General features: G+C 41.4%; 1 protein-coding gene across 2 annotated transcripts in view; it reads left to right on the forward strand.

Annotated features, from left to right (window-relative positions):
- Nucleotides 1-16499, forward strand: part of Evc2 (EvC ciliary complex subunit 2) — a 112095-nt gene that overhangs the window by 76505 nt on the left and 19091 nt on the right. For both annotated transcript variants that reach the window (XM_045133483.1, XM_045133484.1), the window contains exon 15: nucleotides 522-749. In XM_045133483.1, the coding sequence (XP_044989418.1) occupies nucleotides 522-749 (228 nt within the window). The remainder of the gene's footprint in view (nucleotides 1-521; nucleotides 750-16499) is intronic.

Consider the following 16499-nt stretch of genomic DNA (forward strand, 5'->3'; position numbering starts at 1 on the left):
TATGATGCAGAGTTGAAGATAACATTACAGATATTTTAATATGAGCATATGCTGTGAGGCATAAGAAGAGGTGCTCAGTGAAGAAGGAAAACACGCCAAGCACATGAAGAGAGTTGCCATTGGACAAGGGGACTTAAATATAGTATGGGATTTCTAAGGCCTTTCCTTCAGGCACCATGAGGCATTGCAGAGTGTGGGACCCCATCAGGTCCTCATGTGTTACGGGTGGGGAGGGAGGCCAGGGAGGCGGGAGAGGTGTGAACGTTCATACGTAGGTCCTGGCGGCCCTCTGAAGGGTTGGGAGCAGATGGGACCAGTGTCTGATCATCTCTTAGGACGAACGTAGGTACTGAGCTTCCCCACGCCCCGCCCTCAGCAGCTGAGACTTCTCCTGTTCCCAGCAGAGTGTGAGGGCTGCTGCGCCCTGTCACAAGGCCTAAGGATCCTGGGAGCATGCTCTCGGGGAGGCAGCAGGCTCTCCTCCGACACAGCCCTGATGGCTCTTCTGCTTCCATCCTCAGGTGCGAGGGGAATTGCTGCGTGAGAGGGTCCAGCAGCTAGAGGCCCAAGAGGCGCACTTTGCAGAGTCCCTTGTGGCTCTGCAGTTCCAGAAGGTGGCCCGGGCAGCTGACATGCTGTCGGCTTACACGGCCCTGCTCAGCATTCAGGACCTGCTGCTGGAGGAGCTGAGGGAGTCTGAGACGCTGACCAAGTCGGCCTGCACACAGATCCTGGAGGCCCATGGCCCGGTGAGTGCCACAGCCCGCAGCCCCAGGGCTCCCACGGGGTCAGCCTCAGCTCCTCCACCCCAGTGGGCCTCCTGTCCTCTGTGTGGCAGTGCTGGGGTCCCACTGAGGTGACTTATGTATGATATGGGAATTTGGGCTGTCTTTGAAATCAGTAGAGCTTTTTTAGGCTCTTGGGTTGGGCTGTTGAATTGTCACAGTCATGTAAAACTTCCACTGACTGAGTCACTGGCCTTCAGTGTCTTACGAATTCAAAGAATGAGATGCACAGACAGTAGAAGGTAAAGTTTAGAAAGACTTTGTTATAGAGCACAGGAGAAGGGAAGAAGGCAAAGCTGTAAAATGGGGGGAGTGCCACAGAAAAGGGGAAACTCCCTTAAGGAAAGTCAAGCAGAAAATTCCCAAGTCGGGAGGGGTCCCTAGTGGGTAAGTCCACCTGGTGATTCTGGTTTGTCTTTTACAGGAATTTACTGGACAGGCTGAGCTGGTTTAGTCCAGTTCCCCTTCCAGGTGACCAGGCAGTATGTTAGGTTTCTAGGAAAGGGAGTAAACTTACTTTTCTAGAAAAGGGAACCTCCTTCAGGAAATAAGAGGCAAGGAAAAATCAGATTCCCCCTTACAGTCTCAAGAACATTTCTCAATATTAGCCCAAGAAAACACTATTCACTTTGGGGGTCCTGCTACCCTCAACTGCCCAGTCTACTTCTATCTTATTCTCTTCCCCACACTGGCCCCTTGCCTCTGAGCAGACATGTGTCTGAATCAACCCACTTTCCAAACGGGATGTATTTCCAGTCAACTCCTTGAGCACTAGTTGGCAGTGATGCTGTTGTTTCCTTGCTAGTGCTATGAAAACTGACTGTATTTCTTTTTTATTATTCTTAGAATTAAAAAAACATTAAAAATGTAACATAATCCCCTCTCACCACCTTCTTCTGTCTCCCCTCCACTTGGCCCCTTCTTTTCTTCCAGTCCCTCTTCTATTTTGATATCTTTTTTTGCCTTCCTTCATTATCCATGATAGTCTGTTTATGGGCCAAATGCAATGCAGGTCTTGTGCAGGTAATGACAGCTACCATGAGATCATGACTATGACCATTGTGTCACTGGAAGACAGCATTCCAAAGCATTCCTCCCCATCTGTTAGCTTTTACATTCTTTCTACAACCTCCTCCACTGTAGTCCTTGAGGCACTGAAGGGTATAGTATAAATGTCTTATTTAGTGTGAAATGCTCAACTTTCCCTTCTTCACACTTGGATGACTTCCTTTTTCTTATTATTGACAACTTCCATTATAGATAATAAACCAGGATAATTCCCTTCCTATGCACGTTCCCCTTCACAACTCCACTCTCCATCATGTCCCCTCCCCCCACAATCAGTCTCTCTTTTATTTTAATGTCATCATCTTTTCCTCCTCTTATGATGGTCTTGTGTAGGTAGTGCCAGGCATGATGAGGTCATGGATATCCAGGCCACTTTGTGTCTGGAAGAGTGCATTGTAAGGAGTCCTACCCTTCCTTTGGCTCTTACATTCTTTCCGCCACCTCATCCACAATGGACCTGTAGCCTTGGAAGGTGTGATAGAGATGTCTCAGTGCTGAGCACTCCTCTGTCACTTCTTCTCAGCCCTATGATGCCTTCTGAGTCATCACAGAGGTTACCACCATCTTAACCAAAAGTGAGAGTAGTATTAATATATGGGTATGAACTTTAAGAGGAGTGCTTACTGGGCAGTTTGGTGAGCATAATATATAGGCATTTAGTCAGACACCTGCAGGTGTTGCACCCCTAGGGCTAATGACTTCTCTATCGTAGGTTTTTTTCAGTATCAGGCATGTATTCCCTTCCATGGAGCAGACCTCCAGTCCAGTTAGAGAGTGGTTGATTTCTCCCACAACAGACATGTCACTATTTCACCCATTGGCTCATTTGGCCTGGCTGGCCAAACTTAAGGCTTGTAGTGTCCACTGTTGTTTATCACTGCCGATGACTTCTTTGTTTCCCATTGAGCTGCATGCAGTATAGCTTTGTCCAGCTGTCAGCTGGTCTATATGGAGGAGGTTTTCAGCTCAGCTCCAACAAGATTTCTCAGTGACCTTGCAGCCCAAGCATGTGGAGTCTTCAGCAATAGGGTCTTACCATCTATTCCTGGTGGGAAAACCAAGAGCCTCTTCAGTGGCCTGTAATGTTTTGAGGGCATTAGGGATCTCTCTGGCCAACAACTCACTGGAAAGTATTCCATTCCTGGCACTAAAAATTTTCTAGTAACAATTTATGGCTGGGTTCTCCATTGTCCCAAAAAATAGGTTTCCATTTGACTTTTTTATGCCTCTTAGATTTTGATTAGCTCTCCCTCCTACCCTTTCTTTATTCAACCCCTTCCCCTGATCTCAATTAAGCCTTTCCATCTCCACTGATCTGTTCTTCTACTTATATATACACAATACCATCCCCTTAAGTCCCCCCACCCTCCCTCCCTTATATCCCCTTTCTAGCTTACTGGCTTCTGCTACTGAGTTTTAATCTAACACACATACAAGTCCAAACATTTGTAGTTAGGATCCACATATAAGAGAGAACATGAAGCATTCTGGGTCTGGGTTACCTCATTAAGTATAATCTTTTCCAGATCTATCCATTTCTCTACAAATTTCATACTTTTGTTTTTCTTTACCACTAAATAGAACTTCATTGTATAAATGTACGACATCTTCATTATACACTCATCGCTTGAGGGACATCTAGGTTGGTTCCATTTCCTAGTTATTGTGAGTAGCAATAACATGGATGTGAAAGTATCTCTAAGGTAGTGCAATGAGTCCTTAGGATATATGCCTGTGAATGTTATAGCTGGGTTATATGATAAGTCTTTTTTTTTTTTTTTAGCTATCTCAGGAACCTCCACACTAACTTCCACAATGGCTGTACCAGATTACATTACCACCAACAGTGTAGAAGAGTTCTTTCTCTGCATCCTCGCCAGCATTTTTTGTCATTTATTTGCTTTTTTATATTTAATATATATATACTTTTAATTTTACTTACTTAGACACACACACACACACACACACACAGAGAGAGAGGGGGGGGGGAATGAATATGGGCACATCAAGGCCACTGCAAATAAATTCCAGACCCTTGCGCCACCATATGCATCTGGCTTAAGTGGGTCCTGGAGAGTTGAACCTGGGTCCTTAGGCTTTGAAGGCAAGAGCCATAATCTCTAAGCAATCTCTCCAACCATGCTGTCATTTATTTTCTTGATAGTAGCCATTCTTACAGGAGTGAGATAGAGTCTAAAAGTAGTTTAAATTTGCATTTCCCTGGAGGCTAAGAATTTAGAACATTTTTTAGATGTTTTTATATGGCATCTGGATTTTTTCTTTTGAGAACTATCTAAAGTTCCATAGCTCATTTTTTTTTTTTTTTTTTTTTACTTTTGTTTATTTGAGAGCGACAGACAGAGAGAGAAAGAGGCAGACAGAGAGGGAGAGAATAGGTGCGCCAGGGCCTCCAGCCATTGCAAAATGAACTCCAGACGCAAGTGCCAACTTTTGCATCTGGCTAAGGAGGGCCCTGGGGAGTCGAGCCTTGAACCGGGGTCCTTAGGCTTCACAGGCAAGTACATAACTGCTAAGCCATCTCTCCAGCCCCCATAGCTCTTTTTTTTTTTTTTTTTAGTTAAAAGCGCTTATTTTTTTTTCAAATTTTTATTAACTACTATGATTATAAAAAATATCCGATGGTAATATCCTACCTCCCCCCCTCTTTCCCCTTTGAAACTCCATTCTCCGTCATATCCCCTCCCCTTCTCAATCAGTCTGTCTTTCATTTTTATGTCATCATCTTTTCCTCCTCTTATGATGGTCTTGTGTAGGTAGTGTCAGGTACTGTGAGGTCATATATATCCAGGCCGTTTTGTGTTTGGAGGGAGCATGTTGTAAGGAGTCCTACCCTTCCTTTGGCTCTTACATTCTTCCCACCACCTCTTCTGCATTAGACCCTGAGCCTTAGAAGGTGTGATAGAGCACTGCAGTCACTTCTTTCCAGGACCATGATACCTTCTGAGTTGTCCCAAGGTCACTACCATCTGAAAAGAGAAGATTCTCTAGCAAAAGTGAGAGTATCATTAATATAAGGGTGTAAATATTAAGAGAAGTGCTTACTGGGCAATTTGATAAGCATTGTATATGCATTTAGCCAGACAGCAGCAGACATTACTCTCCTAGGGCTCATGACTACCCCTTTTTTAAGTTTTTAGTATAAGGAATATATTTCTTCCATGGAGCAGGCCTCCAGTCCAATTAGAGTGCAGTTGGTTTCCACCATGATAGATGTACCACTATTGCACTCATTGGCTCATTTGGCCTGGCTGGCCAAATATAAGGCTTGCAGTGTCCACTGTTGAGTATCTTCACTGGTGATTTCTCTTTTTCCCATTGAACTGCATGCAGAATGGCTTCTTCCAGCTTTCTGTCAGCTGGTCTACATGGAGGAGGTTAACAGCTCAGTTCCAGCAGGATTTCTCAGTGGCCTTGCAGCCCAAGTATGTGGAATCTTCAGCAATAGGGTCTTGCCATCTATTCCTGGTAGGAAACCAAGGGCCTCGGCAATGGCCTATAGTTTTGGGGGCATCAGGGACCTCCTTGGCCACAACTCACTGGGAGGTATCCCATCCCTTGCACTGAAAATTTTCTAGCAACGATCTATGGCTCCTGAGTGTTCCATTGTCAAAAAAGGTAGGATTACATATGATTTATTTATACCCTCTTAGATTTTGATTAGCCCTCCCTCCACCTTTCCTTTACTCGATCTCTTCCCCTGACCTCACTTTGGGCCTTTTCACCCCCATTAATCTATTCTTCTACTTACGTATATACAATACCATCCTATTAATACCCTCTCCCTTACTTTCTCTTCCCTTTATATCTCTTTTCTAGCTTACTGGTCTCTGTTACTGAGTTTCTACCTTCTCACACAGAAGCCCAATCATCTGTAGCTAGGATCCACATAGGAGAGAGAACACGCAACACTTGTGTTTCTGGCCTGGGTTATCTCACTTAGTATAATCCTTTCCAGATCCAACCATTTTCCTACAAGTTTCATAACTTCATTTTTCTTTACTGCTGAGTAGAACTCCATTGTATAAATTTACCATATCTTCCTTATCCACTCATCAGTTGAAGAACATCTAGTCTGGTTCCATTTTCCAGCTCTTGTGAATTGAGTGCAATAACATGGTTGAGCAAGTATTTCTAAGGTAATGAGATGAGTCCTTATGATATATTCCTAGGATGGCTATACCTGGGTCATATTGTAGATCAATTTTTAGTTGTCGTAGGAACCTCCACACTGATTTCCACAATGGCTGGACCAGATTGCATTCCCACCAACAGTGTAGAAGGGTTCCTCTTTTTCCACATCCCTGCCAGCATTTATGGACATTTGTTTTCATGATGGTATCCAATTTGATAGGAGTGAGATGGAATCTCAACATAGTTTTAATCTTTATTTCCGTGATGACTAGTGGTGTAGAACATTTTTTAGATTCTTGCATGCCATCCATAATTCTTCTTTTGAGAACTCTCTATTTAGTTACATAGCCCATTTTTTAATTGGTATGTGTGATTTCTTATTATTTAGGTTTGTTTTTAGTTCTTTGTATATCCTAGATATTAATCCTCTATCAGATGTATAGCTGGAAAGATTTTTTTTCCCCATTCTGTAGGTTGCCTCTTTGCTTTATTCACAGTGTTCTTTGCCATACAAAATCTTTGTAATTTCATGAGGTCCCAGCAGTTAATCTGTGACTTTATCGCCTGAGCAATTGGGGTTATATTCAGAAAGTCTTTGCCAAGACCATTATGTTGAAGGGGATCCCCTACTTTTCCCTGTAGCAGTTTCAGAGTTCCAAATCTGATGTTAAGGTCTTGAATCCAATTGAACTTTATTCTTATACATGGAGAGAGATAAGAATCTATTTTTATCCTTCTGCAGATAAATATCCAGCTTTCCCAGCACCATTTGCTGAAGAGGCTGTCTTTTCTCCAATGAGTATTTTTGGCATTTTTATCGAATATCAGGTGGCTATATAACTACCTGGACTTACATCTGGGTCCTCTATTCTGTTACACTGATCTACATGTCTGTTTTTGTGCCAGTACCATGCTGCTTTTGTTACTATGGCTCTGTAGTACAGGTTAAAATCAGGTATGGTAATACCATCAGCCTTATTTTTGTTGCTCAGTATTATGTTAGATATTCAAGGTTTCTTTGTGATTCCAAATGAATTTTTGAATTATTTTTTCTATTTCTGTGAAGAATGCCATTGGAATTCTTTTTTTTTTATTTGAGAGCGACAGACACAGAGAGAAAGACAGATAGAGGGAGAGAGAGAGAATGGGCGCTCCAGGGCTTCCAGCCTCTACAAACGAACTCCAGACACGTGCGCCCCCTTGTGCATCTGGCTAACGTGGGACCTGGGGAACCAAGCCTCGAACCGGGGTCCTTAGGCTTCACAGGCAAGCGCTTAACCGCTAAGCCATCTCTCCAGCCCACCATTGGAATTTTGATGAGGATTGCATTAAATGTGTAGATTGCTTTTGGTAAGATCGCCATTTTCACAATATTGATTCTTCTGATCCAGGAACAAAGGATGTTTTTCCATTTCTTAGTGTCTTCTGCAATTTCTTGCTTGAGTGTTTTAAAGTTTTCATTGTAGAGATCCTTTACTTCTTTGGAGTGATTCTCTGATTTCATCCTCTGTGTGTTTGTTGTTAGCATATAGGAAGGCTACTGATTTCTGTGTACTTTTTGTATGCTGCTACATGGCTCTAGGTGTTTGTCAGCTCTAAGAGTTTTCTGGTAGACTTTAGGATCTTTTAAGTATAGAATCATGTCATCCACAAATAATGATAACTTGATCTCTTCCTTTCCAATTTGTATCCCTTTTATGTGCGTTTCTTGCCTTATTGCTATGGCTAAGACTTCCAGTACTATATTAAATAAAATTGTGGACAGTGGACTCCCTTGTCTTGTTCCTGATTTTAGTGGAAAAGCTTTCAGTTTTTCCTCATTTAGTAATATGTTGGCTGTACGCTTGTCATAAAAAGCCTTTATTGTATTGAGATATGTTCCTTCTATTCACAGTCTTTGTAAGACATTTATCATGAAGGGATGTTGGATTTTGTCAAATGCTTTCTCAGCATCTAATGAGATGATCATGTGATTTTTGTCCTTCAGTCCATTTATATAATGTATTACATTTAAGATTTGCATATGTTGAACCATCCCTGCATCTCTGGGATAAAGCCTACCTGGTCAGGTTGAGTGATCTTTCTGATATATTCTTGTATTCTGTTTGCCAATATTTTATTGAGAATTTTTGCATTCTATGTTTGTGAGGGAGATTGGTCTGTAATTTTCTTTTTTTTTGTTCTATTTTTGCCTGGTTTTGGTATCAGGGTGATACTGGCTTTGTAGAAGGAGTTTGGTAGGATTCCTTCTTTTTATATTTTATGGAAAAACTTAAGAAACAATCGTGTTAGCTCTCCTCTGAAGGTCTGATAAAATTCAGCACTGAATCCATCTGGGCCTGGGCTTTTTTTAGTTGGGAGATTTTTGATAACTGCTTGGATCTCCATACCTGTTTTAGGTCTATTTAAGTGATTAATCTCATCTTGATTTAATTTAGGTAGGTCATATAAATCAAGAGAATCATCCATTTATTTCAGATTTTCATACTTTATGGAGTATTTGTTTTTATAGTATGTCCTTATGATTTTTTGAATTTCTCTGGTATCTGTTGTGATGTTGCCTTTTTCATCTCTAATTTTATTAATTTGTGTCTCCTCTCTTTTGGTCAGATTTGCTAAGTGATTATCAATCTTGTTTATCCTTTTAAAGAACCAACTCTTTCATTGATTCTTTGGATTTTTTTTTTCTTGGTTTCTATTTCATTAATTTCTGCCCTAATCTTTATTATTTCTTCCCATCTACTGATTTTTGGTTTGCCTTTTTCTTCTTTTTCCAAGGCTTTAAAGTGAAGCATTCGGTCGTTTACTTGCGATTTTTCTAATTTCTTAATATAGGCAGTTAAAGCTATAAATTTCCTTTTTAAGACTGCCTTCATTGTGTCCCAAAGGTTTTGGTATGTTGTGTTCTCATTATTGTTTGACTCTATGAATTTTTTGATTTCCTTCTTGACTTCTTTGTTGACCCTTTCATCATTCAGTAGTGTATTATCTGGTTTCCATGATTTTGTGTATGCTCTATAGCTTTTCTTGCTGTTAATTTGTAGTTTGATTCCATTGTGGTCCAATAGAATGCAAGAATTATATCAATTTTCCTGTATTTGTTAAGATTTGCTTTGTGTCCTAATATATGGTCTATTTTAGAGAATGTTCCATGTGCTGCAGAAAAGAATGTATATTCTGCAGCATTTGGATGAAATGTCCTGTATATATCTATTAGGTCCATTCCTTCTATGAGATCATTTAGTTCAGATGCCTCTCTGTTTATTTTTTCCTAGGATGACCTGTCAATTGATGAGAGTGGGGGCTTGAAGTCACCCACTACCTCTGTGTTTGGTGTTATCTGTGACCTTAGTTCTAATAGTGTTTGTTTGATGAATTTGGGAGCCCTCATGTTTGGTGCATACATGTTTAGGATTGTAATGTCCTCCTGTTGGAGTGTGCCTTTAATCAAGATAAAGAGACCTTTCTTATCTTTCTCAACTAATGTTAGACTGAAGTCTACCGTATCAGGTATTATAATAGTTACCCATCCTTGTTTTCTATGCCCATATGCTTGAAATACCGTTTTCCAACCTTTCACCCAAAGATAGTGTCCATCCTTTGGTAGAAAGGGGGGTTTCCTGGAGGCACCTAATTGTAGGATCCTGCTTTTTAACCCAGTCTGCAAATCTATGTCTTTTGGTTAGGGCATTGAGGCCGTTGATATTAAGAGATAATATTGAAAGGTGTGTACTCATTTTTGCCATGTTTTTGTGGTTCTTCCGGTTTTACCTTTGCTCTCTTGTGTTAACTAGTATTTGAGTATTGTTTCCACACCCCCACCCCCAGGGCCCGTATATGTGTGCTTTTCTTTTTCTTCAGCATGGAGGATTCTTTCAAGTATTTTCTGTAGAGCTGGTTTTGTCTTCAAATAGTCCTTTAGCCTGCTTTTGTCGTGGAATGTCCTTATTTCTCCGTCTATTTGAATGGATAGCTTTGCAGAATAAAGTAACCTTGGTTGACAGTTATTATCTTTCAGAACTTGAAATGCATCACTCCAGGCCCTTCTGGCTTTTAAAGTTTGTGTTGAGTAATCTGCTGTAATCCTGATGGGCTTGCCTTTGTAGGTAACTTGATTTTTCTCCCTAACTGCTTTCAATGTTTTTTCTTTGGTTTGTGGGTTTGGTAGTTTGATTATAATATGGCAAAGAGAGGTTCTTTCCAAGTTTTGACTGGTTGGTGTTCTAAAGGATTCCTGTATCTGCATTGGCACCTCTTTCCCAATTTAGGGAAAGTTTGCTTCTGTGATTTTGTTGAAGATGCCTACTATGCCTTTGGAGTGAAATTCTTCTCCTTCTACTATGCCCTGAATTCTTATATTTGAACTTTTCATAGTGTCCCAAATATCTTGAAATTCCCATTTATACTTTCCTGTTTGTTTGTCTTTCTCTTTGTTGGACTGTATTAGATCTGCCACCTGGTCTTCTAGCTTAGATATTATGTCCTCTCCTTGATCTGTTCTACTGGTGAGATTTTCTACAGAGTTTTTTTTATTTCATTAATTATGTTATTCATTGCTAGTAATTCTGACTGGTTTTTCTTTATTATTTCTATTTCCTTATTTATGTCTTGTATTGACCTCTTTATTTCATTAAATTGGTGTCCTATGTCTTCTTTGATTCCTTTGATTTCTTCTTTGACTTCTTTGAGAATATTTATAATCATTCTTTTGAAATATTTCTCAGGCATTTCCTCTAACTCACTGGAAGTCATTTGTGATGCATTAATGTTTTTTGGTAGATTTATATTGTCTTGATTTTTGGTGTTTCTTGTTTTATAATGTATATATTTTTGCATCTTGGATTAATTTAATGCTTGGAATTTCTCGTTAGCTGGGCATTCTTAGATGTATCAATCAATCTGATGTTATATATATTCAGGGTAGGAGTTTATGGTGCTACGTGTGGCTCTTAAGACTCTCGGAGTATCTACAAAAGTGAACCTAGGTGTTAGATTTGCCTGCTATGAGAGTATTCAAGTAGGCTGAGTTGAACAAAATACAGATAGTTTCTAAAATTTCACTAAAGAATGTACACATTCAATGAAAGACAGCACAGAGTATTTATACAAGAGTAGGTATTATGACAACCAGATCCTCTATCAACAAGGAGGTTAAGATTTCTGGTCTGTTGAGGGCTCCAAGTCAGCTTGTGACCACGTGAGACTCTTCCCTAATGCACAACAGAAGAGGAAACAAAACCACTATAAATCAAGAAGCAACAAATAACAAGCCCAAAATATAGCTAATTTAAGAATGGCAAATCTGACCATCCATCAGATTTAGCATATAATTTATCCTGACATGGAAGGTGCAATTAGCACTTCCGGTTCAGGGCTATATACCAGGTATTTATTAGGTGGGTACTGACCTGGTGTAATCCCAGTTACCTTTTGGGATGATCTTGGTCTCAGTTATGCTGCGTTCCTGCTTGGGGCCCTCTTTGGTGTGCTGTGGGTTCAAGTAGGCTGTCTGGGTCGCTGGACAGCTGCTCTGCTCGCTGGAGCTGGGTACTGTCATTGGGGGAAGGGAGGCTGTCGATGGTGGCTCTAGTTCTCTTGCTGGTCCACGTGATCCTCTACCTTGTGATCTGCTCCTCTGTTCACTGCCATTCTTCCTTCATGTTTCACTCCCTTGAGTTTGTGAAGAGCTCCAGTGTGAGTGGAAAATTCCCTCACCTGGCTTTTCCTGTGGCTCAAGTCAAGCCTGGCCACTGTGGCCCCGTGGACCTGGCTCCACTGCTGCTGGAGCCTGTGTGGGCTCTGGATGCTCTGGATCTCTCCTACTTCTCTGCTGCCGTTTTTATTTCTTATACACCTCACTTTTTAGTAAACGTGTGTGTTTTGCTGGAGTTTTTTTTTTGTTGTTGTTGTTGTTGTTGTTTTGCTTTTTCTTCCCTAGGCTGCTTTGGTGTGGTTCCTATGCTGCCATCTTAACTGGAACTAGCTCATTTTTTAATTGAGTTGTTTGATTTCTTTTTATTTAGTTTTTGAGTTATTTGTATATCCTGGGTATTAATCCTCTATCATATGTATAGCTGGCAAAGATTTTCTCCCATTCTGTAGGTTGCCTCTTTGCTCTATTCACAGTGTCTTTTGCTTTTCAATTGGTGACTTTTGAGTTTTCTCCAGCAGCACTGACCTCTGAAAAAGAGAAACTTCTCTAATTAATCAAAAGTGAGAACAACACTAAAGATGGGCATAAAACTAGAGGATAAATTTTGAGTTCTTTGTATGTCCCAGATATTATTTTTAATCCTACTGATTGTCTTTCAAGCAGACCTTCTGGGTATCAGGTTCTTTGTGTGATATCATTCTTCTGACATGTGGCATTCTTTCAGGGTATAGCTGTGGAGGTATCTGTTTTAATGACTAATTTTAGGTTTTATGTTTTGCTTTGGTTTGGTTTGGCTTTTTGAGGTAAGTTCTCACTCTACCCCGGGCTTTTCTGGAATTCACTTGGAGTCTCGGGGTGGCCTCGAAATCATGGTAATCCTGCTACCTCTGCCTCCCGAGTGCTGGGATTAAAGGCATGCACCATCACGCCCGGCTTTTTTGTTTTGGGGGGGTGGGGTTTCAAGGTAGAGTCTCATTGTAGTCCAGGCTGACCAGGAATTTACTATGAAGTCTCAGGGTTGCCTTGAGCAATCCTTCTGCCTCTGCCCTTACCCCTGCCCCTGCTTCTGCCTCCTGAGTGCTGGGATAAAATGGGTTTACCACCATGCCAGGCGTAGGAAGATTTTTGAATTACAACTATTTCCTGTTATGAGAGTAACCACTCACAGCAAGAAAAGTACTTCACATTGACCGAGGTCTTAGTGTGGGCAAGCAAACACCAATGGACTTGCTCTCATTTAAGCATTAGTAATTCCATACTTACGGGCTGAGGTGATACTCAGCAGGTCAGAGCACCTGCTGCACAAGCACAAGGCTTGAGGACCTGAGCACGATCCCGGTTCCCACATGAAAAGCCTGGCATGGCCATGCATGTCTTTAACCCCAGTCCTGCAGTGGGTGAGACTGAAGATTCTCTGGGGCTTGCTGGTGAGCCAGCTTGGTGAATGGCAAGTCAATGAAGAGTACTGAATCTTTGTTAAGCACATGCAGGCTCAGAATCACTGTTTGTTCCAGGTGTGTAAGTTTTTAAAATCATTTTGTATCATCTTAACTTTCTTTCATAATTTCAGAAATCATTTTACATGCTGTGCTGATGATCTAGATACCAAAGTCTTCAGAGGTCTTAATGTGTATCTGTGTATGCATGTTCATGTGGCATGTATGAGGAGGGTTAGGGATAGTAGAGAAAAAAGAGTGACAGAGGAGGTCACCTGACATTCTCTTCTGGCCTCCACACAAGTACACATAGATCATGCACCTGAATACATACATGCACATAGAGCATGCATCTACACATACATACCACACTACACATACTCTTACTCATAAGACCATATGACTAATAAATGAACCCGTTTCTGACTCTGATAAATACACTTTGACATTGCTTGGACTGTCCCAAGTTAGTTTGCCAAGGTTGTAATGCCCATGTTCTCTTTAAAATGGAGCAAATGGCAGTAGACTCGAAAGAACCCAAGACTGCTTTTGGCAAACACTATGTACCTTGCCTTGTGGCAGCTGCTTTAAGGACAGTACAGAATTGGCATCATCAAGGCATTGTAACACAAAGCACCCAGGTAAGGGCACATAAACACATACTCACTTCTCCTGTGCCTTCAGTGTCCCGGAGAAGAGCCCCAGGGCCAGCTCTCCTTAGTCAGCTGGCCTCCGGAGAGCAGCAAAAGCCACTCAGCAGCCAGCTCTGCCAAAGGGCAGTGGCTAAGCCCTGGATCCAAGATTGGGGTCGCAGCTCTGGGAGACTTGGAGGTTAGACCTGGGAGTCCTGGTGTTATGGGACAGCAGGGGAGGGCTAGGAGAGTGTGGTAGTTAGAATGTTTGTCCCCCGTAGACTCGGGTGTTTCATTAAAGCTTGTAGTAACTTGGGTCTCTGGACACCTGGCTGGAGGAGGTATCTGGGGGCTGACCCTGGGGTCCAGCCCAGAGGTGTTCTGGGTGCAGCTGAGTCCAGTCCATCCACGAGCAGCAGGTTGTGCTCTGCCTGGCTCCCTGCTTGCTGCTTTCAGTTTTGTTGGTGGTGGCTGGTGTTGGTTTTCCTCTCTCTCCCTCCCCCCCCCACCCTCTCTCCTTTGATTTTTGAATGAAAGTCAGTTTTGTTTTTTTTTTCCCCACTAATGGAACTTCCCTTAGATCTGTAAGCCTGCAATAAATCCCTTCCTCCCACAAAACTATGTCTAGTTTGGATGTTTGTCCCAGCATTGTGGAACTTAATACTTCAGGCGGAAAGCTACCTGCCAGTAGACAATGTCTTCAGCCTGCCCCATGGGCGGGGAAACTCTGGCCATGACATTTGAGTCAAAGGCTATGCTATAGTGGGGAAGGGTCCTACATGTAGTAAAGCCACCCAGGCAGGGCATCTGCAATGTCATAAGCTAAATAAAATCTTCTTTACAGAACAATATTCTCTGGGATCCTCGAGATTTCCATAGACTGAGTTCAGAGGATCAGGAGTTCTCAGGAGAAAAATAAATGTCACAATAAAAGAGCAAGTCCACATAACCTATGTACAAGAGAAACAAAAATTACCAGATGAAGATCTGTGGAGACTTCAGTATCCAGACCATGATTTTTAAATGATTTATGAAATTAATTTAAAAAACTAAAGCTATTATGAAATAATTCAAAAACTTTACTTTCTTGAAGCAAATAATGATTCTAAGCTTGCATATGTTTAATAAAGGACTCAAAATAATAAAAAGAAAACTCACTATACTGGGGGAAAGGGATTGGAAAATGTATGGTCACTATTACAGTGGGAAATTTCAGCCCAGTGTGACAGGATGACTGTCTAAAGCACAGGTGAAGATGACGCTACCTGAGCAGCATGTGTAAGAAGTTTTATCTCAGGTTCACACAGTCTCTAACTACCAGCAGTTAATCAACAGGTGTTATTCAGCACACATTGAAATGTTAGAAATTATTAACTGTATAGGGCTGGAGAGATTGGCTCAGTGATTAAGGCGCTTACCTATAAATTATTGACTTATGATGTCTCTTTGACCATTTTGGGTAACTAAATTCAAATTAGCTAATAAAAATGATAGTTACAGGCTGGAAAGATGGCTCAGTGGTTGAGGCACATGCCTGTGAAGCCTCAGGACCCAGGTTCAATTCTCCAGGTCTCACGTAAGCCAGATGCACATGGTAACATGTGCATCTGGAGTTTGTTTGCAGTGGCTTAGAGACCCCGGTGTGCCCATTCTCTCTCTCTCTCTCTCTCTCTCTCTGTATGTCTCTAATAAATAAATAATAAATAAAAATTATAAATAAATAAAAATAAATTATAAATAAATAAATATCCAAATCCCAAATGCTGAAATCAAACCTTAAAAAAAAGATAATTACAAAAAGTTATCCTTTGGAAATGCTATGGTGTGCTTCTAAATAGTTCCTGGATCAGAGAGGTGATAGACTATATAAAATACAAGGAACATGAACACAATGTACTTACGACCTATTAAAATTAAAATGGATGGAATTCAACTAAAGCTGTGTGTGTGTGTGTATGTGTGTGTGTGTAATATGTGTGGTGTGATGGGATGTGTGTGATGTATGTGTGTGGATGCCAAATGTGTGTAGATATGGAGGCCAGGAGAATATCAGGATGTCAGGAATCTTTTATTACCCTTCATTCTTGTGTTTCTTGAAACAGAGCTGTCACTGAACTGGACCTGGAGTTACAGGTGTAAATGACCCTACCCAGCTTTTGACAGTGAGGCTGGGAATGGACCTCAGGAGAATCAGATCTGGTAGTGAATGTACCTCAGGAGAATCAGGACTGGGAATGAATGTACCTCAGAAGAATCAGGACTGGGAATGAATGTACCCCAGGAGAATCAGACCCACTCAGAACCTCATACTTGCATGGCAAGTGCCTTTATCCATGAAGCTGTCTCCCCAGCCCCTATAGTAGTTTTAAGAGGAAAATCTGTTTCCAATAGTGGAAAAGCAAATGAGCTTGTAGGAAGCAGCAGAAAGGAACATAGCATGAATAAAATGTAAAACAAAACCACTGTGGAATCAGTGAAGTTATATATTCAGAAAAAAAAGGATTAAAAGCCTAATAAAATATACAAATCTCAGGCAAAGCTAAAGGGTAAAGGACAAATTAAAATTATCAGGGACTTGGGATGGAGAGATGGCTTGGGGTTAAGGTGTTTGCCTGCAAAACCAAAGGGCCCAGGTTCGATTCCCCAGGATCCACGTAAGCCAGATGCACAAGGGGTTGCATACATCTGGAGTTTATAGTAGCTGGAGGCCCTGGCATACCCATTCTGTCTCTCTCTCTCCCTCCCTCCCAATCTCTCTCTCTCTCTCTTTTTC

Source organism: Jaculus jaculus, chromosome 14, assembly GCF_020740685.1.
Source record: "Jaculus jaculus isolate mJacJac1 chromosome 14, mJacJac1.mat.Y.cur, whole genome shotgun sequence".
In the NCBI taxonomy this organism is placed as follows: Eukaryota; Metazoa; Chordata; class Mammalia; order Rodentia; family Dipodidae; genus Jaculus; species Jaculus jaculus.